The sequence below is a fragment of the Leucoraja erinacea genome, chromosome 2, assembly GCF_028641065.1.
Source record: "Leucoraja erinacea ecotype New England chromosome 2, Leri_hhj_1, whole genome shotgun sequence".
In the NCBI taxonomy this organism is placed as follows: Eukaryota; Metazoa; Chordata; class Chondrichthyes; order Rajiformes; family Rajidae; genus Leucoraja; species Leucoraja erinaceus.
The window spans coordinates 16,578,588-16,605,899 of record NC_073378.1 but is presented as its reverse complement, the minus strand read 5'-3'; the positions used below and the strand labels follow the sequence as shown (position 1 = coordinate 16,605,899).

Sequence of the window (27,312 nt, the reverse complement as noted above, 5' to 3'; positions counted from 1 at the left end):
CCTTGTGTGATACTTTATTAGATTCAGATTCAGATTCAATTTTAATTGTCATTGTCAGTGTACAGTACAGAGACAACGAAATGCATTTAGCATCTCCCTGGAAGAGCGACATTAGCTTAATTATCCCTCTCGATACCACGGAAGGCAATTTTCCCAATCAGCAGAATGATTATGATGAAACCCACAGAATGGAGAGGTTTGTCCCGTATTTGTGCGAAATCTGATTAATCCGCCCTCGAACACAGTCCAGGGAGATGGCGGCCATTGTGCCGTTCTGGATGGTAAATGAAGCCCGCAGACTGACACTTGCCCATTGACTACCTAAAGGCATCCGACCTCCAATCTGGTGTGCCACAACAGATGGCTGACCGCGATCATCCGGCACCAGGTTCAGGGACACTTTGACGATATCACACGAGTGAATCAGTTTGATGTTGAACGCAAGGCTGGCCACCCCGCCGTCGCGGAACAGGATGCGCTTGTGTGCGAACTGCCCCGTTGTCACCAGCACAACCGGCCTCTGTTCTGCCACAGGCAAAACCTCCTGGAAACTGAGGAACCTGTTCCTCACAGCACCTGTTGGTAAAGCGGAGCCCGACACCGCCAGCCTGAGAGCCGAGGATATGGCCGGTGGAATCCACACAAGGCTGAACACGCTGATCCCAGCCGTCTCTCCAAAGTAACGCACGCTGCACTGCGCGGGGGTGTGGATCTGGAAGCTGACCGTGTCTCCAGCGTACACAATGGAGGCTCCAGAGGCAGATATCGAGGTGTCCCGATAGTTGACCCCGGATTTATAAACCTGCATCAGCTCGTCAGCGCTTCCATTCCTGGTAATGTAGGAAATCAAGGTGAAGCCTTCGCGGATGCACGTGTGGCCCATGGCGTAGAGCGCCTGGTGATATACAAACTTCACCACCCCTTCCTCTGTGAATCTTACTGCCCTACTGTCATAGGACAAGGTGATCATGTAGGGGTCGGAGATGGACACGACCTTGAAGACAGGCCGATAGCTGGTCTGGTAGTGAACGGAGCTCGTCATGAGGGCACTCATAGCCACTGCTCCTGTATCGTGGGAGAGCCAGAAGAAGCTGAACGGGTTGTGGAGTTGGTAGAAGTTGAAATCGTTGCTCTGGTTGCAGAACTGATTGGGGCTTTCCACGAAGAGGTGGAGCATGTGGCCAGGCTCCACCTCAGCTGAGCCACTCACACTGGCGCTCTGGTAGTACTTTCCCTCGGGCTGCTCGATGCGGACACCACTGACAACGTGCCCATCTTCCTCCTTCTCCTCCTCCCTCTCTGCCTCCGCCTCCATGTTCAGCCTCAGTGAAAACTGGAGGAAATTCCTGCAGTTGTGCCTGATGGCCAGGTTGTAATCGGCCCAGATCAGGCCATGCTGCCTGAAGACCAATTTGCCACCTTCATTTTTCACCAGGTCGGACGAGGGATTCCCCTGCAAGGGCAGGTTCAAGCCGGGATGAGCAGGGGTCTGCCCGAGATCCAGCGACACAACCGCGGTGTTCGTCGACCAGGATTCCGACAGGCGGCTTCCGGGCGACAGGATGCAAAGGGTGTCACTGTATTGGGAGCAGTGGTGAACCACCGTGCCTTTGTCACATCGCAAGCAGGCCTGGCATTCCTGCATCTCACTGTTGAAGAAGTAGTCGTACCCACAAAGCCCCAAGGGAAGATCACTTTCTGCAAAGCCCAGGCATCGGAATCCACCTGTTCAGAGCAAGAGAGAGATAGAGATGGACCAAGTGTCAGACTCGAGGGCCTGAGTTATAGGGAGAAGTGGGGCAAGCTAGGACTTCAATCCTTGGAAAGTAGGAGGCTAGGAGGTGATCTTGTAGAGGTGTATAAAATAATGAGTGGAACGGAGTGTGTGAATGCACATTATTTTTACTAGGGTTGGGGAATCAAGAATTAAAAGCCATAGGTTTAAGATGAGAGGGGAAAGATTTAATAGAAATCTTATGACGAGATGAGAAAAACATTTTTCACACAGAGTGTGGTGAATCTCTGGAACTCTCTGCCACAGAAGGTAGTATTTACGAGGGTGTTAGATGTGGCCCTTCTGGATAAAGGGATCAGGGGTTATGGAGAGAAGGCAGGTACAGGATACTGAATTGGATGATCAGCCATGATCACATTGAATGGCGGTGCAGGCTCAAAGGGCCGAATGGCCTACTCCTGCACCTATTTTCTATGTTTCTATGTTAAGGACAACGTTTCACAGCAAGGGTAGAGGGTATATGGAACTAAATATTGGAGAAAGTAGTTGCAGCAGGTACTATAATAACATTTGAAAGACCTTTGAACAGGTCGATGGATGGGAAAGATTTAGAAGGATATGGGCCAAACACATGCAAATGGGGCTAGTTTAGATGGTGCATATTGGTCGGCATGGATGAGTTGGGCATCCGTGCCGTACGACTCAGTCTCTCTGTAAGTGCCCCATGGTCATGCTGGGAAATCCTCATGATGCCAACACCCAATATATGCAAAAGCCTACCTGGAGTATTAAGGCACTTTAATCGATCGCCACAAAAATCCATTGACTCCTCCATGCACTCATCTTTGTCCTGGATTTAAAAGAAAAGATTAAAATAGCTACCGTGACTGAAAGTCATTCAACATAATGTGACCACATTGCTGCTCTGAAATCTCCACACAAAATCACATTCCTGTTGAATGTCCACAAAACTATCAGTCCCTAGTATCAGTCCCTAGTTTATTATTGTCACGTGTATTAAGGTACAGTATTTGCATTATATCCAGTAAGATTAAAAAAACTATACATGAATATAACCAACCAATCCCCGATACACAGATAAAGGGTGCAATATTCAGTGCAAGATATATTATTGGTCTGATAAAGTGTAATCAAAGATAGATCAAAGGTCTCCAAAGAGGTAGATAGGTGGCCCATACCACACTCTAGTTGATGAAAAGACCATTTAGTTGCCTGATAACAACTGGGAAGAAATTGTTCCCTGAAATAGCAGCACATTCGGATAGCAGTAACAGGATCGGTCCGAGTCAGCATGGATTTACGAAGGGGAAATCATCTTCGACTAATATTTTGGAATTTTTTGAGGATGTAACTAGGAAAATGGACAAGGGAGAGCCAGTGGATGTAGTGTACCTGGACTTTCAGGAAACATTTGATAAGGTCCCACATTGGAGATTAGTGGGCAAAATTAGGGCACATGGTATTGGGGGTAGGGTGCTGACATGGATAGAGAAGTGGTTGGAAGACAGGAAACAAAGAGTAGCAATTTGGGTCCCTTTCAGAATGGCAGGCAGTGACTAGTGGGGTACCGCAAGGCTCAATGCTGGGACCGCAGCTATTTACAATATACATCAATCATTTAAATGAAGGGATTCAAAGTAACATTAGCAAATTGGCATGGCAAAAGCAGTTTAAAGCGGATAAATGTGAGGTTATCCACTTTGGTAGCAAAAACAGGAAGGCAGATTATTATCTAAATCGTGTCGTTGGAAAAAGGGGAAGTACAACGGGATCTGGGGGTCCTTGTTCATCAGTCAATGAAAGTAAGCATGCAGGTACAGCAGGCAGTGAAGAAAGCGAATGGCATGTTGGCCTTCATAACAAGAGGAGTTGAATATAGGAAGAAAGAGGTCCTTCTGCAGTTGTATAGGGCCTTAGTGAGACCACACCTGGAGTATTGTTTGCAGTTTTTGTCCCCTAATTTGAGGAAGGACATTATTGCTATTGCGGGAATGCAGCGTAGGTTTACAAGGTTAATTCCCGGGATGGCGGGACTGTCAAATGCTGAGAGAATGGAGCGGCTGGGCTTGTATACTCTGGAGTTTAGAAGGATGAGAGGGAATCTTATTGAAACATATAAGATTATTAAAGGTTTGGACATGCTAGAGGCAGGAAACATGTTCCCGATGTTGGAGGAGTCCAGAACCAGGGGCTACTGTTTAAGAATAAGGGGTAAGCCATTTAGAACGGAGAAGAGGAAACACTTTTTCACACAGAGAGTTGTGAGTGTGGAATTCTCTGCCTCAGAGGGCGGTGGAGGCTGGTTCTCTGGATTCTTTCAAGGGAGAGCTAGATAGGGCTCTTAAAGATAGCGGAGTCAGGGGATATGGGGAGAAGGCAGGATCGGTGTACTGATTGGGGATGATCAGCCATGATCACATTGAATGGAGGTGCTGGCTCGAAGGACCGAATGGCCTACTCCTGCACCTATTATCTATTGAAACTGGAATATGCATTTCCAGACCTGAAACTCTTGCCCGATGTGTAGATGTCAATGCAAGGGAGGTTGGTTTGTGTGATGGTCTGAGCTTGGTCCACAACTCGCTGCAATTTCTTGAATGGAGCTGTTCCCATGTGATGAATTCTGATATGATGCTTTCTACGACACATCTGTAGAGGTTGGTGAGGATAGGTTCCATGTAACTGGTCCAGGGCAAATTGCTGGTGATAGTTCGTCACAGGAACTTTATACTTGTCTCCGCATATATCTAAACAATGTTTAAGAACCATTTAGGCAGGTACATGGATAGGACTGGTTTAGAGGGATATGAACCAAACACAGGCAGGTAGTACGAGTGTAGCTGGGACATGTTGGTCAGTGTGGGCAAGTTGGGCTGACGGGCCTGTTTCCACACTACATGACTATGATTCTATATTCCCATGAACTGAATGTGTGAAAAGTGAACATAACCAGAAGCAACCATACTCACACACATTGTTGGTTTCAATGATCAGTTTCCCTTGCCACATGATATCGCGAATTTACAGAGATGAAGTAGAAAGTGGCTTGTAGTAGTGTTATCCTGCTTTATTTAAACTAACTCTCAGATGTAAAGAAACCAATGCCAGTGCACACAGATCACACACGCCACTTCTACAGACTTATTAACACAAGTAGTGCTGGGCAAAATAAGACAAAGGAATCTGTTCTCTTCAGCACTCAAGGATACCCGAGATTCATTTATAAATTTGTTTCCAGTCAATGGCACCAAACAATCCACTAAATTGGTTCTTAACCTATCAAACATATAAAATTATAAAAGGACTGGACAAGCTAGATGCAGGAAAAATGTTCCCAACGTTGGGCGAGTTCAGAACCAGGGGCCACGGTCTTAGAATAAAGGGGAGGTCATTTAAGACTGAGGTGAGAAAAAACGTTTTCACCCAGAGAGTTGTGAATTTGTGGAATTCCCTGCCACAGAGGGCAGTGGAGGCCAAAACACTGGATGGATTTAAGAGAGAGTTAGATAGAGGCTAATGGAGTCAAGGGATATGGGGAGAAGGCAGGCACGGGTTATTGATAGTGGACGATCAGCCATGATCACAAGGAATCGAAGGGCCGAATGGCCTCCTCCTGCACCTATTTTCTATGTTTCTAACCTCAAAGAAACAAATTCAGAGACAAAACACAATATACAGCTCGTATTTAATAACCTAATTAATGCAAGCTGCACTGGATGAAATTCTGGGTAATAGAATCATGGAGAGATACAGCACAGAAAGAGATCATGATCTACAGTGCCAAAGGATTGCGTCAGCCCCCTATTATTTTCTCAATTCCCTATCATTCAATTTCATTATGAAAGCAATTTTAAATCTACTTCAACCCATGTGTTGGAGCATTCTAGGCTTTAACAATTATCCTAAAATATTTTGTTTTACTTAGAATAGGCTTTGATCATTTATTATGCTGCCATAAATCATTGTCTTTGGGTAACTGACTCTTCCTCATTTATTATACAGTACCAACATTCTCCGTAGTATGAACACATTGTTTTTTTTTCCTTAATCGTTTCTATGTGTGATCAGGGAAGCCAAAATAACAAGAGTTTGTTAACATGATGAACAATCTACAGCACCCAAAAAATCTTTCATGTGCAAGAGAATGATGGAGCTGAGAGCTGATTAGCTCTGTAATCTCAACAGTGGTAGGCAATTGTGGTGGCACAGTGGTGCAGCTGGTAGAGCTGCCACCTCACAGCACCAGAGACCTGGGTTCAATCCTAACTTCAGGTACTATCTGTGTGGAGTTTGCACGTACTACCTGTGACTCTGTGGGTTTCTTGCAGGTGCTCCAATTGCCTCCCACATCCCAAAGACGTGCGGCTTTGTAGCTTAATTAGCCTCTGTAAATTAATGCTATTGTGTAGGGAGCGGATGAGTGCCATAATATCAATCAAATGTGAATGGGTGAGTGATGGACTTGGTGGGGTGAAGGGCCTGTTTCCATGCTGCATCTCTAAAGTAAGCTAAACTAAATAATTTGGAATAAATAATCTCTGACATACTGTTGCCCCATCCAAAGGAGGCAAGTAGCCTTATAAAAGTACTGAAGAAGGGTTTCGACCCGAAACGTTACCCATTTCCTTCGCTCCATAGATGCTGCTGCACCCGCTGAGTTTCTCCAGCATTTTTGTGTACCTTCGATTTTCCAGCATCTGCAGTTCCTTCTTAAACAAGTCTTTGGTATTCACCAGCAAAGTAGAGTAGCTATGGAAACTATGAGATTCAAAGAAGAGGAAGTACTGACACTTTTGAGAAATATAAAAGTGGATAAGTCTCCAGGTCCGGACAGGATATTCCCTAGGACATTGAGGGAAGTTAGTGTAGAAATAGCAGGGGCTATGTCACTGTCATTATAGCTGAAACTGTAGCCACAACGTAAATAAATGTTTCTATCACTGCTTAGCTGTACAGTGCGTGTGAATTTAATCATATAGAACTTCAATAATGGGTGATGCACAATGGAAGAGTCCCACCGAGTCCACGCCAACCAGCAATCCCTATACACTAACACTATCCTACACACTAGGGACAATGTTACAGTTACCAACACCACTTAACCTACTAATCTACACGTCTTTGCAATGTGGGAGGGAACCGGAGCACCCAGAGAAAACCCACATGGTCACACGGAGAACGAACAAACTCTGTACAGATATCCCCCATAATCAGGATTGAACCAGGGTCTCTGCCACTACAAGGCAGTAACTACCGCTGCGCCACCATGCCGACCCAAGTAGAGACCATGCATTCAGCTTTTATTCTGGATTCAAACAACTACAATCTCTGTTATCTAACCCTGAGCATTCTTCCCTTAACCATTTATGCCGCCTGGAAGCTGTTATGCAGGCTCCCAAGAATCACTGCCAACTCCCCACCACAAACTTCAACACTGACACTTCATAATCTGAAACAGAGTCTCGACCCTGATATTATCTGAATGGTGGCCGATTAGGAAAAGGGGAGATGCAACGAGACCTGGGTGTCATGGTACACCAGTTATTGAAAGTAGGCATGCAGGTGCAGCAGGCAGTGAAGAAAGCAAATGGTATATTAGCATTCATAGCAAAACGATTTAAGTATAGGAGCAGGGAGGTTCTACTGCAGTTGTACAGGGTCTTGGTGAGACCACACCTGGAGTATTGCGTACAGTTTTGGTCTCCTAATCTGAGGAAAGACATTCTTGCCATAGAGGGAGTACAGAGAAGGTTCATCAGACTGATTCCTGGGATGTCAGGACTTTCATATGAAGAAAGACTGGATAAACTCGGCTGGTACTCGCTAGAATTTAGAAGATTGAGGGGGGATCTTATAGAAACTTACAAAATTCTTAAGGGGTTGGACAGGCTAGATGCAGGAAGATTGTTCCCGATGTTAGGGAAGTATAGAACAAGGGGTCACAGTTTAAGGATAAGGGGGAAATCCTTTAGGACCGAGATGAGAAAAACATTTTTCACACAGAGAGTGGTGAATCTCTGGAGCTCTCTGCCACAGAGGGTAGTTGAGGCCAGTTCATTGGCTATATTTAAGAGGGAGTTAAATGGGGCCCTTGTGGCTAAAGGGATCAGTGGGTATGGAGAGAAGGCAGGTACAGGATACTGAGTTGGATGATCAGCCATGATCATATTGAATGGCGGTGCAGGCTCGAAGGGCCGAATGGCCTACTCCTGCACCTATTTTCTATGTTTCTATGACCGGAAACGTCACCCATTCCACCTCGCCACAGATGCTGCCTGTTCCACTGAGTTACTCCAGAATTATGTGTCTATCTTTGGTGTAAAACCAGCATCTGCAGACCCATCCTACATACTAATGCTTTATAGTTGTACCAACATTATTCTCGAGCCACTGGGTAGGAATCGACTTCTGGGCACAGAATAGAAGGCAGGAATGTTTTTTTAAAGAGCTCCAGCATTAGTGTTTGGATCACAACCTGTTTCAGACGATGCAATGCAATTCCCATGCCTAGGGTTTAAAGTCAATCTTTATATTGATCATGTGCTAATCTCATGCTTTTCACTTGTTACGTCTCAGAGCAGCTGCAGCACCAATTCAGAACAACACTTACTCAAGTGGGAAGTCAAACCATAAGAATATGGGAGGAATCAAACTGGAGGAAAAACTGCCAACCTTTGGGTATTTTTGGAATGGTTTCTCCTCCAGTTTGATTGTTTGACTGATTACAAGGCAAGAAAATGGTAATTGACAAGATCCTGATTTAATACGATTCCTCAGCAGGTGGGGCATCAACATTCTCAGCAGATTGGGCAGCATCTGTGCAGGGTGCTACAGCATTAGTCTTTCCGGGTAATAACCGTGGATCAACCTGAATCATTAAATATGATGGTGCAATAGACAATAGAAAATAGGTGCAGGAGTAGGCCATTCGGCCCTGCGAGCCAGCAGCGCCATTCAATATGATCATGGCTGATCTCTCCATAAGCCCTTAACTGCGCTATCCCTAAGAGTTCTATCAAACTCTCTCTTGAAAGCATCCAGAGAACCAGCCTCCACCACCCTCTGAGGCAGAGAATTCCAGAGACTCACAACTCTCTGTGTGAAAACGTTTTTCCTTATACCCGTTATAAGTGGCCTACCAATTGTTCGTAAACTGTGGCCCCTGGTTCTGGACTCCCCCAACATTGGGAACATGTTTCCTGTCTCTAGCATGTACAAACCCTTAATAATCTTATATGTTTCAATAAGATGCCCTCTCATCCTTCTAAACTCCAGAGTATACATGCCCAGCCGCTCCAATCTATCAACATATGAAAGTCCCGCCATCCCGGGAATTAACCTCGTGAACCTACGCTGCACTCCCTCAATAGCAAGAATGTCCTTCCTCAGGTTTGGAGACAAAAACTGCACACAATACTCCAGGTGTGGTCTCACTAGGGCCCTGTACAACTGCAGGAGGACCTCTTTGCTCCTATACTAAGATCCTCTTGTTATGAAGGTACCTGACTTAGTAAGTATTTCCAGCACTTGTATCTGAGATTATTAATATTTTCAATGTTTTAGCCTGTTAATCAATAACATCACCATCTTGCTCTGTGCTTCTTGCCACATCCCACTTCAACAAAGACCAGGCCACTAACAAAAACCATCAGCCACATGTATGGTGCAAAACAAACTCTATTTGAAGGCTTTGCTTGAAGATAGTATTCACAACATCTGTCTCTCTTTGCTGCAGCCTGGGCACTTTGGGTTTTTGCCTAATACACTATTCACAGTTCAACACAAAATTAGACTTGGCATTACACACTGCACATTCGGCAGCATCAACAGATATTGTTTACCTTTCGATTGCATGTCAGTAGGAATGTTACAAAATTTTACGTTTTTGAAAATCAAGCCTGTAATTTACCTCATCAGATAAAGCATAAAAAGAACTTTAATTTGATGCCTAATTCACTTTCATATCTTCAGTATTAAAAAGGTTATGGTCATTTTCACAATCATGTAGATTATACCTAATCAGGTCGTCTGCCTAAATGCACATATATCTTATCCCTCACAATCCTCTTCAATAGCTTACCTGCCACAGATGTTAGGCTCACTTGTCTACAGTTCCCAGGCTTTTCCTTGCAGCCCATCTTAAAATAGAGGCACAACATTAACCACCCACAAGTCATCTGGCCCCTCACCCCTGTGTAACGATGTTTTATACATCTGTCAGGGCTCCTGCAATTTCCTCTCCAGCTTCACACAGTAATTTCCAAAATGATATTTTTTGAACCAAAGTACAGAGAATCAAGTTCCTTGGAGTTTAGTTTAGTTTAGTTTAGAGATACAGTGTGGAAACAGGCCTTTCGGCCCACCGAGTCCGCAGCAACCAGCGATCTCCACACACACTAACGTTATCCTACACACACTAGGGACAATTTACACGTACACCAAGCCAATTAACTTACAAACCTGTACGTCTTTGGAGTATGGGATGAAACTGAAGATCTCAGACAAAACCCATGCGGTCATGGGAAGAACGTACAAACTCCGTACAGACAGCACCCGTAGACGGGATCGAACCCGGGTCTCTGGCACCTTTACCTAACTCACATGGATTCTACATAAAGATCCGAGTTGGAGTTATCTTAAAAGAGACTTAGATTTGAGTGTTAACTCAGCTAGCAGCTGTCTTCCATTATCATTAGCTATGAAAGCCTTTCTAATGTGGCGCTATTAATCAACTGAAATCTCAAAGACACAAAGGCTGCCTCTCAAAAAAGCATAATTTGTAGCTGATTCTCCCATCTCTATGTTTAATTAAATCAATAAGAAACAATTCAAATCAACTTTAATCTGTTGAGCGAAATTCTGCAGATAATGGCAAGCAAAAGTAACACTCAATGTGAAAATCAAAGGCCATTCTAGAAAGACTGGTGTGGAATATTCTACACTTCAAGGTAAGAGAATTACATGGCACATCAAATATAAGGCATTCTCAAAGGTACAATAGTATTAAGGACACATATTTTCACTGCATGCAGTCTTTGGTTAGTTGCAAATTCAGATGAAAAGAGAGAGGTAAAGGAAAAAGAAAAATGAAATCTGATGCAGCTCATTTCTTTACAGGTATCCTTCAGGATCGAGGCCGACACCTCCACTTCAGTTTTGTGGGTTCTAACATGAATAATGAGGCCATTGTAGGAACTGCAGAGATCTCCAGTCTTGCAGATCAGGCAGGCTTTGGCCAACAGGACTAGTTGGGTAGTGTGTGAGGTGGCAAATGGTTTCTACCATTTATGCATGGCATTGAGAGTTTCAATGCCATCCTGAATGCTCCATCTCCACATTAGCAGTCACGGGCCTGGGGAATACTCCGGTGTCAGTGGAGGTATTACATTTCTCAAAGGAAGCTGTGATCACATCCTTGAATCTTTCTTCAGTTCAGTTTAGTTTATTAATGTCACAATACAGTGAAAAGCATTTTGATGCATGCGATCAAACCATCAGCAAAAAGACTATACATAGAAATACATACAAAGACTATTCATAGCAAAAGGATTTGAGTATAGGAGCAGGGAGGTTCTACTGCAGTTGTACAGGGTCTTGGTGAGACCACACCTGGAGTATTGCGTACAGTTTTGGTCTCCAAATCTGAGGAAAGACATTATTGCCATAGAGGGAGTGCAGAGAAGGTTCACCAGACTGATTCCTGGGATGTCAGGACTGTCATGAAGAAAGACTGGATAGACGGTTTATACTCTCTAGAATTTAGAAGATTGAGAGGGGATCTTATAGAAACTTACAAAATTCTTAAGGGGTTGGACAGGCTAGATGCAGGAAGATTGTTCCCGATGTTAGGGAAGTCCAGGACAAGGGGTCACAGCTTAAGGATAAGGGGGAAATCTTTTAAAACCGAGATGAGAAGAACATTTTTCACACAGAGAGTGGTGAATCTCTGGAACTCTCTGCCGCAGAGGGTAGTCGAGGCCAGTTCATTGGCTATATTTAAGAGGGAGTTAGATGTGGCCCTTGTGGCTAAGGGGATCAGAGGGTATCGAGAGAAGGCAGGTACGGGATACTGAGTTGGATGATCAGCCATGATCGTATTGAATGGCGGTGCAGGCTCGAAGGGCCGAATGGCCTACTCCTGCACCTAATTTCTATGTTTCTATGTTTCTATGCTTACAATCAAGCTGTCCACAGTGTAGTTACAGGATAGAGGGTATGGCCTGGTGATCTCTAAATAGAGCTCAGGATAATGTGGTTGATTCAGGAATCTGTTATCAATGCACGTCATGCGGAGGCCCAACATGGCCGAACAAGTGTCATTAGAGTCGTGGTACTCAGAACATTGGATTGGGATAGGCTATTGACATTAGATCATTTGCCAGATACAACACATCCAACAACCCTCCTGCAAGACAAGAACTAATCTTCAGATCTGATGGGAGGCTGTTAAACTTAAGGCGTCTACTCTCTGGAACCAAGGTTACCCAAACAAGAGTAGTCCACCTGTGGTATACACCGTACACTGATACTACTCCACATATCCCGCCTGATCTGCTGAGTGTCCCAGCATTTTCTGTTTTTTATTACATTATACAGAACTGTTTCAATTGACAACCCAAATTCCACCAGCCTGGCTGTGTAGTCATTAAAAATACAATACACAAATACAATACAATACAATAGTGTGGGACTGAAACTGCATAATGAAAGTGGAGTTCAAGAAACTTGTCAGATTCAGTATTAAAGTAAATGATATGGCAATATTAGTTGTAATGGGTTATCTACGCAGTGTAAAAATTGCTAATAGGTTGCCATATGCTAAGCCAGCAAGCTGCATTTTCTCATGTCAGTATAAAAACCTTCCTACAATGCAAAGATGCTTCTACGATGAAGCTATTTTCAAATGTCTAATTTCCTATTTGAATCCTTATGTTATTTAACCATCAATTTGATTTTCTCTTTTCGGTGGATAGGGGTGGGATCAGAAATTCATAATGGGAGTTTTTTCTGCATTTTCGGCTTTTGTTGAGTTGTGTATTGATATTTTTTCACACAGGATATAAAGCTGAATCAAACGCGATGAAGCTGCACTATAACATCCACAGACATCTCCGGCATGGTAGGAAACAGAGGGTGGTAGTAAAGGGCTGTTTTTCAGATTGAAGGCTTTAACAAGGGGTGTATCACAGGGAGCAGTGCTAGGTGCACTGTTGATCATTATTTATATTAATGCTTTAAATGTGAACTTGATCAAGTGGGACACGTTGGGCCCCTGTCACACGGGAGACCGGGACCCCCAACATAACCCGTTCCCCCAATGCAATATTCCTCTCACCAATAGCCCCCAACTGCGCAGGCGCAGCTCATTTCCCCTCAGCCTCCAGCACTCCCATATCCCCCTCTTCACACTCCCTTTCCTTTCCCCTCTCCTCCATCCCTCCCCAACTCCCTCCCTAACCTCTCCCTCCCCCTCCTTCCCCTACCCTCAGTCACTCGCTCCCTCCATAAACCCTCTCCCCTCCCTACCCCCCTCCTCTCCCTCTATCTCCCTGTTGCCCACTCCTCACCTCTCCCCTATCACATCCCCCACTAAGCACAATGTTTAAATAAGATTTCTCCTCCTCCCCTCCCCCAATCCCTCCCTCTCCTGACAACAATGTAACACATCTCTCATTGCATTGGGTGGAACACTGTTGACAAGCAGTTTATGTAAATGAAATCCTATTGTGATGTAATACGCTGCTAACTGCCAGTGGAACACTGGTGAGGGGCAGTTTATGTAAATGATATCCTATAGTGACATCATAGCTGCTAACTGCCAGTGCAGATGAAAGATTTTTTTCAAAGTGGGGTTTTGTAAAGTTAAAAAAGTGAATAATATAATATATAACATCAATCTGAATGAAACGATACACAACACCACAGGACAATGGTGAGGACTGTGGTCCAAAAATTGTAGTGCTATCGCTTACCAATTTGGCGTAATTCAGGGACAGGCAGACAGACAGACAGACAGACAGACAGACAGACAGACAGACAGACAGACAGACAGACAGACAGACAGACAGACAGACAGACAGACACACACACACACACAAGATGAGAGTTTTAGTAATATACTAGACCAAGTGAGACCCGTTTGGCCCCTGTCACATGGGAGTCCTGGTTCCCCAACGCAACCCGCTCCCCCAGTGTATTATTCCACCACTCACCCGTTCCCCCAACGCAACCCTTTCCCCCCAAAATATATATTCCACCCACCCATAGCCCCAACTGCGCTGGAATGGCTAATTTGCCCTTATCTACCAGTAATCCCTCCCCCTCCTCATCAGCCTCCTAATTGCACTTGCTGCCAGGACTTTAAAAATAATCCACTTGTACTTCCCCTGCACTCCCAACCCTCCTCTTCAGCCTTGTAAACTTAATAAACTTGCTAGCAGGACTCTGTGTTTTGTGATTGCAAAATTGTTGCGGGGAGGGCTCTATCAACCACAATAGGGAGCTAAGGACACCATAGTATTCAAGCAAGACTGCTCTTAGGGAGCGGCAGTGAGTGAGCGGCCTTGTGAGGGAAGTGCCCTGTGAGTAAAGTGTGAGTCATTGGCGAGGAGACCACGCAATACGCTTGAGAGGTAGAGACGAAAGAAGGAGATGTCAGGCAAGCTGATTCAGTGCGATGCTTGCAGTATGTGGGAGGTCAAGGACACCGCTGGTGCCTCTGGCTGCTACAAATGCGAGAAGTGCATCCAGGTAGAGCTCCTGAAGGGCCGTGTTGGGGAACTGGAGAAGCAATTGGATGACCTTCGGTTCGTCTGAGAAACTGAGTCGTTCCTCGACAAGTCCTACAGTAAGATTGTTACACCTAAGGTACTGGAATAGAGAAGGTGGGAGACAGTGAGAAAGGGAGGGAAGCATGGAATGCCAACGTTCCCGGGTGTTGTACCTCTTGTGAACAGGTTCACCCGCTTAGAAGCTGTCAGGGCTGTTGAGCCAAAACCAATGAGGCCAACGTCAGGCAACGCCATTGTAGTGGGAGACTCCATTGTGAGAGGTACGGACAGGGGTTTCTGCGGCAACAGACGGGATGCGAGGATGGTGTGCTGCTTTCCTGGTGCCAGGATCCAGGATGTCACGGACAGAGTGCAGAAAATCCTCAAGGGCGAAGGTGAACATCCGGAAGTGGTAGTGCATGTCGGCACAAACGATGTCGGAAAGAAGGGGATGAATATTCTGCAACGTGACTTTAGAGAGCTCGGAAAAATGCTGAAAAGCAGGACCTCCAGGGTTGTTGTCTCCGGTTTGCTTCCAGTTCCCCGTGCTGGCGAGAGCAGGAACAGGGAGATACGGGACCTGAACGTGTGGCTGAGGAACTGGTGCACGGGGCAGGGATTTAGATTCTTAGATCACTGGGATCTGTTTTGGGGTAAGGGGGAACTGTACAATAGGGACGGATTGCATCTTAACAGGTGTGGGACCAGCATTCTGGCAGGAAGGTTTGCCACAGCTACACTGGTGGTTTTAAACCGAATAAGGGGGGTGGGGTGTCGAATGGGATAGTGGAGGATGGAGTTAAAGGGAAAGGGTTTCTTAAATGTGTGAGCGTAGAGACAGAGGGGTGTAAAATGAGGGTAGAAGCAATAGGTAGCAAGGTGAAAAGTAAAAGTGGCAGGCCGGCAAATCCAGGGCAAAAATCAAAAAGGGCCACTTTTCAGCATAATAGTATAAGGGGTAAGAGTGTTGTAAAAACAAGCCTGAAGGCTTTGTGTCTCAATGCAAGGAGCATTCGTAATAAGGTGGATGAGTTGAATGTGCAGATAGCTATTAATGACTATGATATAGTTGGGATCACGGAGACATGGCTCCAGGGTGACCAAGGCTGGGAGCTGAACATCCAGGGATATTCAATATTCAGGAGGGATAGACAGAAAGGGAAAGGAGGTGGGGTAGCGTTGCTGGTTAGAGAGCAGATTAACGCAATAGAAAGGAAGGACATTAGCTTTGAGGACGTGGAATCGATATGGGTAGAGCTGAGAAACACTAAGGGGCAGAAAATGCTAGTGGGAGTTGTGTACAGGCCACCTAACAGTAGTAGTGGAGTTGGGGATGGCATCAAACAGAAAATTAGAAATGCGTGCAACAAAGGTAAAACAGTTATAATGGGTGACTTCAATCTACATATAGATTGGGTGAATCAAATTGGCAAGGGTGCTGAGGAAGAGGATTTCTTGGAATGTATGCGGGATAGTTTTCTAAACCAACATGTAGAGGAACCAACGAGAGAGCAGGCTATTCTAGACTGGGTATTGAGTAATGAGGAAGGGTTAGTTAGCAGTCTTGTTGTGCGTGGCCCTTTGGGCAAGAGTGACCATAATATGGTTGAGTTCTTCATTAGGATGGAGAGTGACGTTGTTAATTCAGAAACAAGGGTCCTGAACTTAAAGAAAGGTAAATTTGAGGGTATGAGACGTGAATTGGCCAAGATAGACTGGCGATTGATTCTTAATGGGTTGACGGTGGATATGCAATGGAAGGCATTTAAAGACTGCATGGATGAACTACAACAACTGTCCATCCCAGTTTGGCAAAAAAATAAATCAGGGGAGGTAGTGCCCGTGGATAACAAGGGAAATCAGGGATAGTATCAAAACAAAAGATGTACAAATTAGCCAGAAAAAGCAGCCTACCAGAGGACTGGGAGAAATTCAGAGACCAGCAGAGGAGGACAAAGGGCTTAATTATGAAAGGGAAAATAGATTATGAAAGAAAACTGGCAGGGAACATAAAAACTGACTGCAAAAGCTTTTATAGATATGTGAAGAGAAAAAGATTAGTTAAAACAAATGTAGGTCCCTTGCAGTCAGAAACAGGTGAATTGATCATGGGGAACAAGGACATGGCAGACCAATTGAATAACTACTTTGGTTCTGCCTTCACTAAGGAAGACATAAATAATCTGCCGGAAATAGCAGGAGACCGGGGGTCAAATGAGATGGAGGAACTGAGTGAAGTACAGGTTAGCCGGGAAGTGGTGTTAGGTAAATTGAATGGATTAAAGGCCGATAAATCCCCAGGGCCAGATAGGCTGCATCCCAGAGTACTTAAGGAAGTAGACCCAGAAATAGTGGATGCATTAGTGATAATTTTTCAAAACTCTTTAGATTCTGAAGTAGTTCCTGAGGATTGGAGGGTAGCTAATGTAACACCACTTTTTAAAAAGGGAGGGAGAGAGAAAACGGGGAATTACAGACCAGTTAGTCTAACGTCGGTAGTGGGGAAACTGCTAGAATCAGTTATTAAAGATGGGATAGCAGCACATTTGGAAAGTGGTGAAATCATTGGACAAAGTCAGCATGGATTTATGAAGGGTAAATCATGTCTGACAAATCTTATAGAATTTTTCGAGGATGTAAATAGTAGAGTGGATAAGGGAGAACCAGTGGATGTGTTATATCTGGATTTTCAGAAGGCTTTCGACAAGGTCCCACATAAGAGATTAGTATACAAATTTAAAGCACACGGTATTGGGGGTTCAGTATTGATGTGGATAGAGAACTGGCTGGCAGACAGGAAGCAAAGAGTAGGAGTAAACAGGTCCTTTTCACAATGGCAGGCAGTGACTAGTGGGGTACCGCAATGCTCAGTGCTGAGACCCCAGCTATTTACAATATATATTAATGATTTGGACGAGGGAATTGAATGCAACATCTCCAAGTTTGCGGATGACACGAAGCTGGGGGGCAGTGTTAGCTGCGAGGAGGATGCTAGGAGGCTGCAAGGTGACTTGGATAGGCTGGGTGAGTGGGCAAATCCATGGCAGATGCAGTATAATGTGGATAAATGTGAGGTTATCCACTTTGGTGGCAAAAAAAAGGAAAGTATTATCAATTATTATCTGAATGGTGGCCGATTAGGAAAGGGGGAGATGCAACGACCTGGGTGTCATGGTACACCAGTCATTAAAAGTAGGCATGCAGGTGCAGCAGGCAGTGAAGCAGGCGAATGGTATGTTAGCATTCATAGCAAAAGGATTTGTATATAGAAGCAGGGAGGTTCTACTGCAGTTGTACAGGGTCTTGGTGAGACCACACCTGGAGTATTGCATACAGTTTTGGTCTCCTAATCTGAGGAAAGACATTCTTGCCATAGAGGGAGTACAGAGAAGGTTCACCAGACTGATTCCTGGGATGTCAGGACTTTCATATGAAGAAAGACTGGATAGACTCGGTTTGTACTCGCTAGAATTTAGAAGATTGAGGGGGGATCTTATAGAAACTTACAAAATTCTTAAGGGGTTGGACAGGCTAGATGCAGGAAGATTGTTCCCGATGTTGGGGAAGTCCAGAACAAGGGGTCACAGTTTAAGGATAAGGCGGAAATCTTTTAGGACTGAGATGAGGAAAACCTTTTTCACACAGAGAGTGGTGAGTCTCTGGAATTCTCTCCCGCAGAAGGTAGTTGAGGCCAGTTCATTGGCTATATTTAAGAGGGAGTTAGATGTGACCCTCGTGGCTAAATGGATCGGGGGTATGGAGAGAAGGCAGGTACAGGATACTGAGTTGGATGATCAGCCATGATCATATTGAATGGCGGTGCAGGCTCGAAGGGCTGAATGGCCTACTCCTGCACCTAATTTCTATGTTTCTATGTTTCTATGTATGACAAGCGCCTCAGTAACTATTTCCACAACCCCAAATCCTGAATGATAAGAACAGCCTCCATTATTCATATGACTTCCAAAGTTCATTCACTAAGGAAAACTATTCAGGCTAAGTCAGAAGGTCATAAGGAATAATTAGGCCATTAGGCCCATCAAGTCTACTCCGCCATTCAATCGTGACTAATCCATCTCTCCTAATCCCATTCTCCTGCCTTCTCCCCATAACCTCTGACACCTGTACTAATCAAGAATCTATCTATCTCTGCCTTAAAAATATCCACTGTCATGGACTCTAGCCTTCTGTGGCAAAGAATTCCACAGATTCACCACCAGCTGACTAAAGACATTTATCCTCAACTCCTTAAATTCTATGACTAATGAAACTATGACTAGTGAAAATATCCTGTCCACATCCACCCTATCCAAACCTTTCACTATGTTTCAATGAGGTCCCCCTTCATTCTTCTAAACTCCAACGAATATTTACCCAGTGTCAACAAATAAAAGTATTGATGAGCTAGCTCTCTTGTTTTCATAGGGACAGGTGGGAAACGTGAAGAAAATGATGGAACCTGGATTTAAATAAGTATTTCACTCTTATTTGAAAGAGTGGCCATGACACAGGGACAACAGGAAGTGTCCCAGCAGACGGAAGCAAGCAGAAGATGGCGGCTTTCTTTACCTGGCATATCCGGTCAGCAGCGGCAGAGCACTCAGTAACCTGGAAAAAGCCTGCAGGGCACATGGTACATCTCTGGCACTGCGGCGGCACTTTCTGGAAATCACAATATTCAGCAGCTGGGCAAAAGCCACACTCCAGGAGGTGGTCACCCACATCAATAACCTCGGCATCCACGTCCACTTTATGCACTGCGTATGTCTTTTGGAGTTGACTTTGAATCCGACTCTGCAAACCATGAAAATGAGACTCAAACTGGCTCTGAATCTCAGCCTGCAGATTCAGGAATGAGGTCTGCTTAATGGAATCAAAGAGCATGGTATACTGGACTTTCACCAGCTCCAGCTGTTCAAACATCTTCCTCTGCTGTCCCACAATTTCTATTTGCTGGTGAAGCAAGGTGGCGTGTTGCTCTGTGAGCGTCTGCTGCAAATCAGAGATAGTTTTCTGCTGACTCTTCAGCATTTCCACAAATTTCTCTTGCCCCTTCGACAACTGGAGTTGCAAGATCAGGGCATCTTCCGACGGCACCTCGTTATGTCCTGAAACATTGAGGAAATTTAAGTCATTTACCACAGAAAGCTATCACCTCGTCGACTTGTGGCACCAAAATCCCCCACGTCAACAACAATCACTGGCCCTAAGAACTTCCCCTTCCTCTTAAAGATAGCGGAGTCAGGGGATATGGGGAGAAGGCAGGAACGGGGCACTGATTGGGGATGATCAGCCATGATCACAATCAATGGCGGTGCTGGCTCGAAGGGCCGAATGGCCTACTCCTGCACCTATTGTCTATTGGCAGCAGTGTGCACAAGTGGAACACCCAAAGCACTAATGCCCCTGTCCCACTTAGGAAACCTGAACGGAAACCTCTGGAGACTTTGTGCCCCACCCAAGGTTTCCGTGCAGTTCCCGGAGGTTGTAGGTGGTTTCCGGAGGTTGCAGGTAGTGGAAGCAGGTAGGGAGACTGACAAAAACCTCCGGGAACCTCCGGGAACCGCACGGAAACCTTGGGTGGGACACAAAGTCTCCAGAGGTTTCGTTCAGGTTTCCTAAGTGGGACAGGGGCATAGGGCTGCAGAGTTAAATGAGTTAAATGCAAAGGCTTTGCATTTTCATTGTCACCATTGTAAAGTAAGCAAACTATACCAGCAATTTAAATACCTAACAAACCCACAAGTAGCAATTGCATCGAAAGACAGTTTAAATTCGCACCTGATAAAAGTCCTCCGAGGAAAGAATGTGTTGTTTTGACAGTACAGTAAAAATAGGTCATTTACTGATTATATTTCCTATATATATTTTGATTCTAACATCTATTTAAAACAAGTCTTCCAACAGTGCAATATTCCACATTCAACTGTCAGTTAACTTACAGGGTTGTTAACTGAGATGTGTAGGAAGGAACCCAGATGCTGGTTTACACCGAATATAGAGGTAAAATGCTGGAGTAACTCAGCGGGACAGGCAGCATCTTTGGAGAGAAACGGAATGGGTGACGTTTCAAGTCAGGGTCCTTCTTCAGACTGAGAGTCATTCCTTCTCTCCAGGATTATTATCTGATATGGTTGCATTGTAGGCAATTGAGAACTATTCTAATTTCTTTTCAACCTCGTGTGTGCTAGAGAGGCTAACCATCACACAGTAATTTAAGTAATTAAGTAATTTGAAGGGTTTCGGCCCAAAACGTTGCCTATTTCCTTCGTTCCATAGATGCTGCTGCACCCGCTGAGTTTCTCCAGCATTTTTGTGTACACACAGTAATTTAACATGGGCTTGGATGGTCACAAAACCATATTTCTTTACAAAAAGTGGTACATAGATGGAGAACTATAAAATTAATGTTAAATAAAGGCACATCCAGGGAAAGCACTGTATTTGGAAAAAAGAGGGGTGATTATGTTTCCTTTGCAATTATTCTTTAAAGTACTGCATTTTGCTTTATAAGATTCATTTGTTGAAAAATTACACGGGTGGTCCTTTCTGACCCCATCATTTAGTATTAAATGTAATACTGTCATAGCACATTAGAGACTGACGAGCAAGCAATAACATTCTTATGTAAAAGGGAGAGTTGCACTTGCCATATAGGTTTATTTTAAGCCTATAAGATCAATACAAAAGGTTGCAATTTCTTTCTCCAAATGTAGCCATTGACCCAATGCTTGTATATGTTTCTGCTGTCAAGTAAATTGTTTTAGGCTATGCACAAGCTTATGTAGACACCAGAATCTGGTGAATTTGGTTACAGTGGTTCCTGACAATTTAATCTCGTCATCAGAGATGGGGAGGCAGGACACAGGCAAGACACAGCCTCAAAATTGGAATGACTCAGATAATACTGTGGAAGGTTGTAGGGAGCAGGTAGCTACTATTAGATTGGATTTAGCTCTTAGGGCGAAAGGAATCACGGGATATGGGGAAAGAACAGGAAGAGGGTACTGATTTTAGATCAGCCGTGATCATATTGTATGGCAGTGTTGGCTCGAAGAGCCGAATTACCTACTCCTGCACCTATTTTTCTATGTTTCTACTATTTGAAGATGCATTGGTCAACTTTATGTTTGAATGATCCACAATAAAAATCGACGCCGAGGAATTTAGTGGATCAACTTGATCGTAAGGTTATAAGTGATAGGAGCAGAATTAGGCCATTCGACCCATCAAGTCTACTCCACCATTCAATCATGGCTGATCTATCTTTCCCACCTAACCCATCCTCCTGCCTTCTCCCCATAACTCCTGACATCCAACTTGATAATGACACCTGGTCATGATCTAGTTTTAAGATTGTATGTCAGTTAAATTTACTTAAATAGATGCTACATCTTGAAGATATGAGATTCGTCTTAGCAGGAAAATCAGAGCAATTTTCAAAGATATGGTCTCCTTTCATTGAGTCATTACAAGGATAGTATGGTGCAACACAACTTTGGAGTTAAACCAATTTATGGACAGGGTGATGGGTGTGGTGAGAAATGAAGCAGGTATATCAACACGGTTTTTTTGTTTTTTTTAAATTATTTTTCGTTTTTGTCTTCTCATTTTTATTTAAGTTTTTACTTATTCACTCTGTGACTACACTCTTCGGTAGTTTAGGGGTTTACACATTCACTATCTCTTTCACTTTCCTTCTTTCCTGCTCTTTCTCCATTATTATATTTCCTTTTAGTCAAATTTTAAATGGAAGATGTACGATAAATCTATTTTGTCATATGCTGCGGTTTATACTACTGTACACTGCTTCTAATAAAAATATTAAGTAAAAAAAATTTAAAAATGTACTTTTATTCCATGCTTCCACAACAATTTCCATAAATAACCCATCTGGTCATTTGGTACATTATGAAAATGCCCGGGTGCAAACGTTATAAAACAGATCTATTAAAATACGGATGTAATCGAAATCCAGTTCGTAATCCACAAAATATAATCAGGCTTGCTGTTTGTCCATTACATAGATTCCAAAATTAGTTGATGCACAGGGTCAGTCTGACAGGAATGTATCTTGGGCACAAGAGGAAAAATATTTGAAGAAACCTCGACTGCAATAAGCTCTTTGCAGAAAATGTAATCAAGGCAATTAGTGCAGCACATGAAGCAATGGGCAATGTGGAATGGTAAATGAGCCGTGTTTCAACAAAACAAATTCAATTTATTTCTGCTTGAAACACTCAGAAAGTCAGGCAGCATCTGTGGAAAGAGAAACAGTTAACATTTCAAGTTTGAGACCATTTCTTGGGTCTTCAAGCTGACGAGTTAGCCCCGTTTCTCCTTCGACAGATGCTGCCTAAATTTCTGAATGGTTCAAGCATTTTCAGTTTTTATTTCAGATTTCCAGTATCTATAGTTGATTTTTCATTTTCAGCAACTGACCTCGTGAACAACTGCAATTTCTGCAGAGAAAGTACCTCTAAAATGTTATTAGGTAAGGATTTTCAGGATTATGACGAGGAGCATTAATATATTTAGCAGATACATGCCACTTTCCCACAAGGATGTACATAGGTAATTAAATTTCACAGAAAAGTATGCCAAATAATATGCATGAAGATTTATCTGTCACATAGGTTCGCATGGTGGCGCGGCGGTAGAGTTGCTGCCTAACAGCACTGTGGCGCCAGTGACCTGGGTTTAATCCTGACTACTAGTGCTGTCTGTACGGAGTTTGTGCGTTCTCCCCTTGACCGCGTGGGTTTTCTCCGAGATCTTCAATTTCCTCCCACACTCCAAAAAAGTTTGCAGGTTAATTGGCTTGGTATAAATGTACATTGCATTAAGAAAGTATTCAGACCCCTCCACTTTTTCCACATTTTGTTACGTTACAGCCTTATTCTAAAATGGATTAAAAAATTTTTTTTTTATCATCAATCTACACACAATACCCCATAATAAAAAAGCAAAAATGGGTGTTTAGAATTTTTTGCAAAGTAATTAAAAAGAAATAACTGAAATATCACATTTACATAAGTATTCAGACCCTTTACTCAGTACTGTGTTGAGGCACCTTTGGAAGCCTCAAGTCTTCCTAGGTACGACACTACTAACTTGGCACACCTGTATTTGGGTAATTTCTCCCATTCTTCTCTGCAGATCCTCTCAAGTTCTGTCAGGTTGGAAGGGGAGCGTCGATGTACAGCTACTTTTAGGTTCCTCCAGAGACTTTCGATCGGGTTCAAGTCCGGGCTCTGGCTGGGCCACTCAAGGACATTCACAGACTTGTCACGAAGCCTCTCCTGCGTTGCCTTGGCTGTGTGCTTAGGGTCATTGTCCTGTTGGAAGGTGAACCTCCGCCCCAGTCTGAGGTCCAGAACGCTCTGGAGTAGGTTTTCATCAAGTATCTTTGCTCCGTTCATCTTTCCTTCAATCCTGACTAGTCTCCCAGTTCCTGCCGCTGAAAATTATCCCCACAGCATGATGCTGCCACCACCATGCTTCACCGTAGATATGGTATTGGCCAGGTGATGAGCGGTGCCTGGTTTCCTCCAGACGTGACGCTTGGCATTCAGGCCAAACAGTTCAATCTTGGTTTCACCAGACCAGAGAATCTTCTTTCTCATGGTCTGGGAGTCCTTTAGGTGCCTTTTAGCAAACTCCAAGTGGGCTGTCATGTGCCTTTTACTGAGGAGTGGCTTCCATCTGGCCACTCTGCCATAAAGGCCTGATTGGTGGAGTGCTGCAGATATAGTTGTCTTCTGGAAAGTTCTTCCATCTCCACAGAGGAAATCTGGAGCTCTGTCAGAGTGACCATCGGGTTCTTGGTCACCTCCTTGACCAAGGCCCTTCTCCCCTGATTGCTCAGTTTGGCCGGGCGGCCAGCTCTATGAAGAGTCCTGGCGGACATTTACATTTTTACATTTACGAATGACGGAGGTCACTGTTCTCTTTGGAACCTGCAATGCTGCAGAAATTGTTTTGTACCCTTCCCCAGATCTGTGTCTCGCCACAATCCTGTCTCGGAGATCTACGGACAATTCCTTCGTCTTCATGGCTTGGTATTTGCACTGACATGCATGATCCACTGTGGCACCTTATATAGACAGGTGTGTGCCTTTCCAAATCATGTCCAATCAATTTAATTTACCACTGGTGGACTCTAATTAAGTTGTCGAAATATCTGAAGGAGAATCAATGGAAACAGGATGAACCTAAGCTCAATTTTGAGTGTCATAGCAAAGAGTCTGAATACTTATGTAAATGTGATATTTCAGCTATTTCTTTTTAATTTGCAAATTTCTGAACACCTGTTTTTGCTTCTGCATTTTGGGGGTATTGTGTGTAGATTGATGATAAAAAAAAAGAATTTAATCCATTTTAAAATAAGGCTGTAATGTAACAAAATGTGAAAAAAAGTGAGGGGGTCTGAACACTTTCTGAATGCACTGTAAATTGACCTTAGTGTGTGTAGGATAGTGTTAATATGCGGGAATCACTGGTCGGTATGGACTCGGTGGGCCGAAGGGGTTGTTTCCACGATGTATCTCTAAACTAAACCTAAATATCATCCTTAACCCATCCTATGTGCCAAATTTGGAAATATGTCACTTTTAAACATGGATTTGTAATGTCCATACAAATACACAGGGAGAAATCTTCTCCAATGATGTCAACGCTGGCAGTCAGTAAGCTGATTATTATCATGGTAAATCTACTGGATAACTAACTCTGGTTGTGGTATTTAAACTGTTTTTCTCTTAAAATGCAATCTAACCGCTGTACATCATTAGTGCTGGAACAGCTCCAGAAAAACTACATAATATGGATAGATTGCATAACATAGACAATAATGTGGCTAACAGCATCTCACTATGGAAAGGGGAAACCACAAATATCTTTTGATTATTATTCCCAAAACAGCCAGATATAAATTAATACCATATTTGGAGTTCTTGTGGGTCAGATATGGGGCTTTATATGTGGACCAGATATATTGTCAGTGCAGAGGGGCTAGGAGCAAGGTCAAGTGTGCATCCAGAGTCAAAGTCTGGAATAGTACTAGGTGTGCAGTCACAGCGGGGACAATGGGAGTGTTCAGCACTGGGAACCTAAGCATGTAAGCAGGTATGATCAGGGTAGAAAAGGGGGCCAGGTGTAAGGCTGGACTCAGGGTCAGGAATGAGAGAAGGTGTGCAACTGGAGTCAGGGTCTGGAGTAGTGCCAGGTGTGCAGTGAGACCCAGGTTGGTCAACATGGGCCAAGTGTTTGATTATAATCTGATTTCCATGCATGAATAAACTAAGATAATTCATGTGCTGCACCTGCTGATCAGAGCCTGGCTCTACTGTGGAACGTAATTAAGAATGTAAGTTAGCCTAACCTTATTCATACACATCGAATTTAAAGCATAAATATTGCATTCAAGTGTATGTTAAAAGACTCGCTAAAGTATGCACTGGATTGCATAATTTCAAGCTGAAAAATGCAAAAGCTCCGTACCAATGGGATGGGATGCGATGGGAGGGATGGGAGAGACCCCCCCCCACACACACCCCCCACACCCCACACACACTTAAGTCAATTCAAGTTGCTGGCTTTGATTTGTTCTTTTGCGCTTCTTTTATTCATTTGTTCGATATGCCTTTTCATGTCTCTCGTTTCCCTCTCCCCTGACCGAAGAAGGGTCTCGACCCGAAACGTCACCTATTCCTTTTCTCCAGAGATGCTGCCTGACCCACTGAGTTACTCCAACAATTTTGCGTCTACCTTCGGTGTAAAGCAGCCCCTGCAGTTTTGAGTATGTTTGATTTAAATATTTCATTTTGAATCGGTAATTTGCTGAGATCCCAGAAGACTTTTCCACCCACCTGGTTTGATGTCACAAGTCAGCTGAATTCCCAGCGCTGCGCCTCCCAGCTCAGGGGAGGAGTAGCCGAGGTCGGGGATCTCGCCGATTAACTGGGCGGTGGTGTCCCGTACGTGGATGGGGCTGCTGGGCTGGGCGAGGACCTCCGCTCCCAGTGGGAGTGGGACCGGGACCGGGGGGGGCGCAGCGCACCCCGGCACACTGAGCCCAGGGTCTGGGCTTCAGCCGCGTCCTCAGGGGCAGCCTGCACTCGATACCCTTGCACCCCTTCGTAGCGTTGTGCTTGACTTGCTGCCTCCCTGGGCAGTCGCCCCCAGCCCGCGGGCAGGGGAACCCGCTGACCCCAGCACCTTGTCCCTTCCTTCTCACGGCGTGCAGGCTAAGGTTGGGGTCAGCTGTGGGGTGGGAAGCTGCCCCGCCGCTTGTGCTTCTCTGATAACCTCGAAACGCCCAGCCAGTCCGGTCTCGAATCTGCCCCGAATTGGCCCGGGACGGTATGTAGGACCTGGTTTGGCAGTGGGGTCCGTGGCAGAGGCGGCTCCCTTCGCCACTGGCCGCCGAGTAGCAGTGGACACCTCGACACACCTCAGCAGTGGCCCCAGTACTTGGTGCTAAATGCAGGCAGGTCGGCAGGAGCAGGAGTGGGAGCAACGCTGGATGCATCCCGCCGGTTCTGTATTATCTGGGGGAACAAGAGAGAAACACATTGATTCCACAAACAGCAAGCTTTAATGATAACACATCGGTACTGTCCGCGCTCACTGGGACCTTACACCCGCCACTGTCCTGTAAGTCTCACCACTCACACTTTTCGGGATTCTTACCTCAAGGAGCGGATGTGTTTGTTAGCTCTCAAGCGCTGGTTGCAAACCGAGTTTCCCCTTCCTCCCGGTGTTTACTCAGTCCCAGCGCCCACC

The 27,312-nt window shown here is 44.5% G+C and overlaps 1 protein-coding gene across 1 annotated transcript; it reads right to left on the bottom strand.

Annotated features, from left to right (window-relative positions):
* On the bottom strand, window positions 1–26,530 carry nell3 (NELL (neural EGFL like) family member 3). The gene is made up of 4 exons (XM_055652189.1): window positions 26,397–26,530; window positions 19,096–19,634; window positions 2,516–2,585; window positions 1–1,725 (listed from the first exon to the last, which is right to left on the bottom strand). The coding sequence occupies exons 2-4, from the start codon at window positions 19,555–19,557 to the stop codon at window positions 170–172; spliced, it is 2,088 nt and encodes a 695-aa protein (XP_055508164.1). The 5' UTR covers window positions 19,558–19,634; window positions 26,397–26,530; the 3' UTR covers window positions 1–169.
* Between the last annotated feature and the right edge of the window lie 782 nt (window positions 26,531–27,312).

Coding starts and splice junctions, on each gene's coding strand:
- nell3 (XM_055652189.1), bottom strand. CDS start 19,557: ATGCTGAAGAGTCAGCAGAAAACTATCTCTGATTTGCAGCAGACGCTC. Junction 2,586..19,095: donor CTGCTGACCGGATATGCCAG/GTAAAGAAAGCC, acceptor TTTTAAATCCAG/GACAAAGATGAGTGCATGGA. Junction 1,726..2,515: donor AAAGTGCCTTAATACTCCAG/GTAGGCTTTTGC, acceptor TGCTCTGAACAG/GTGGATTCCGATGCCTGGGC.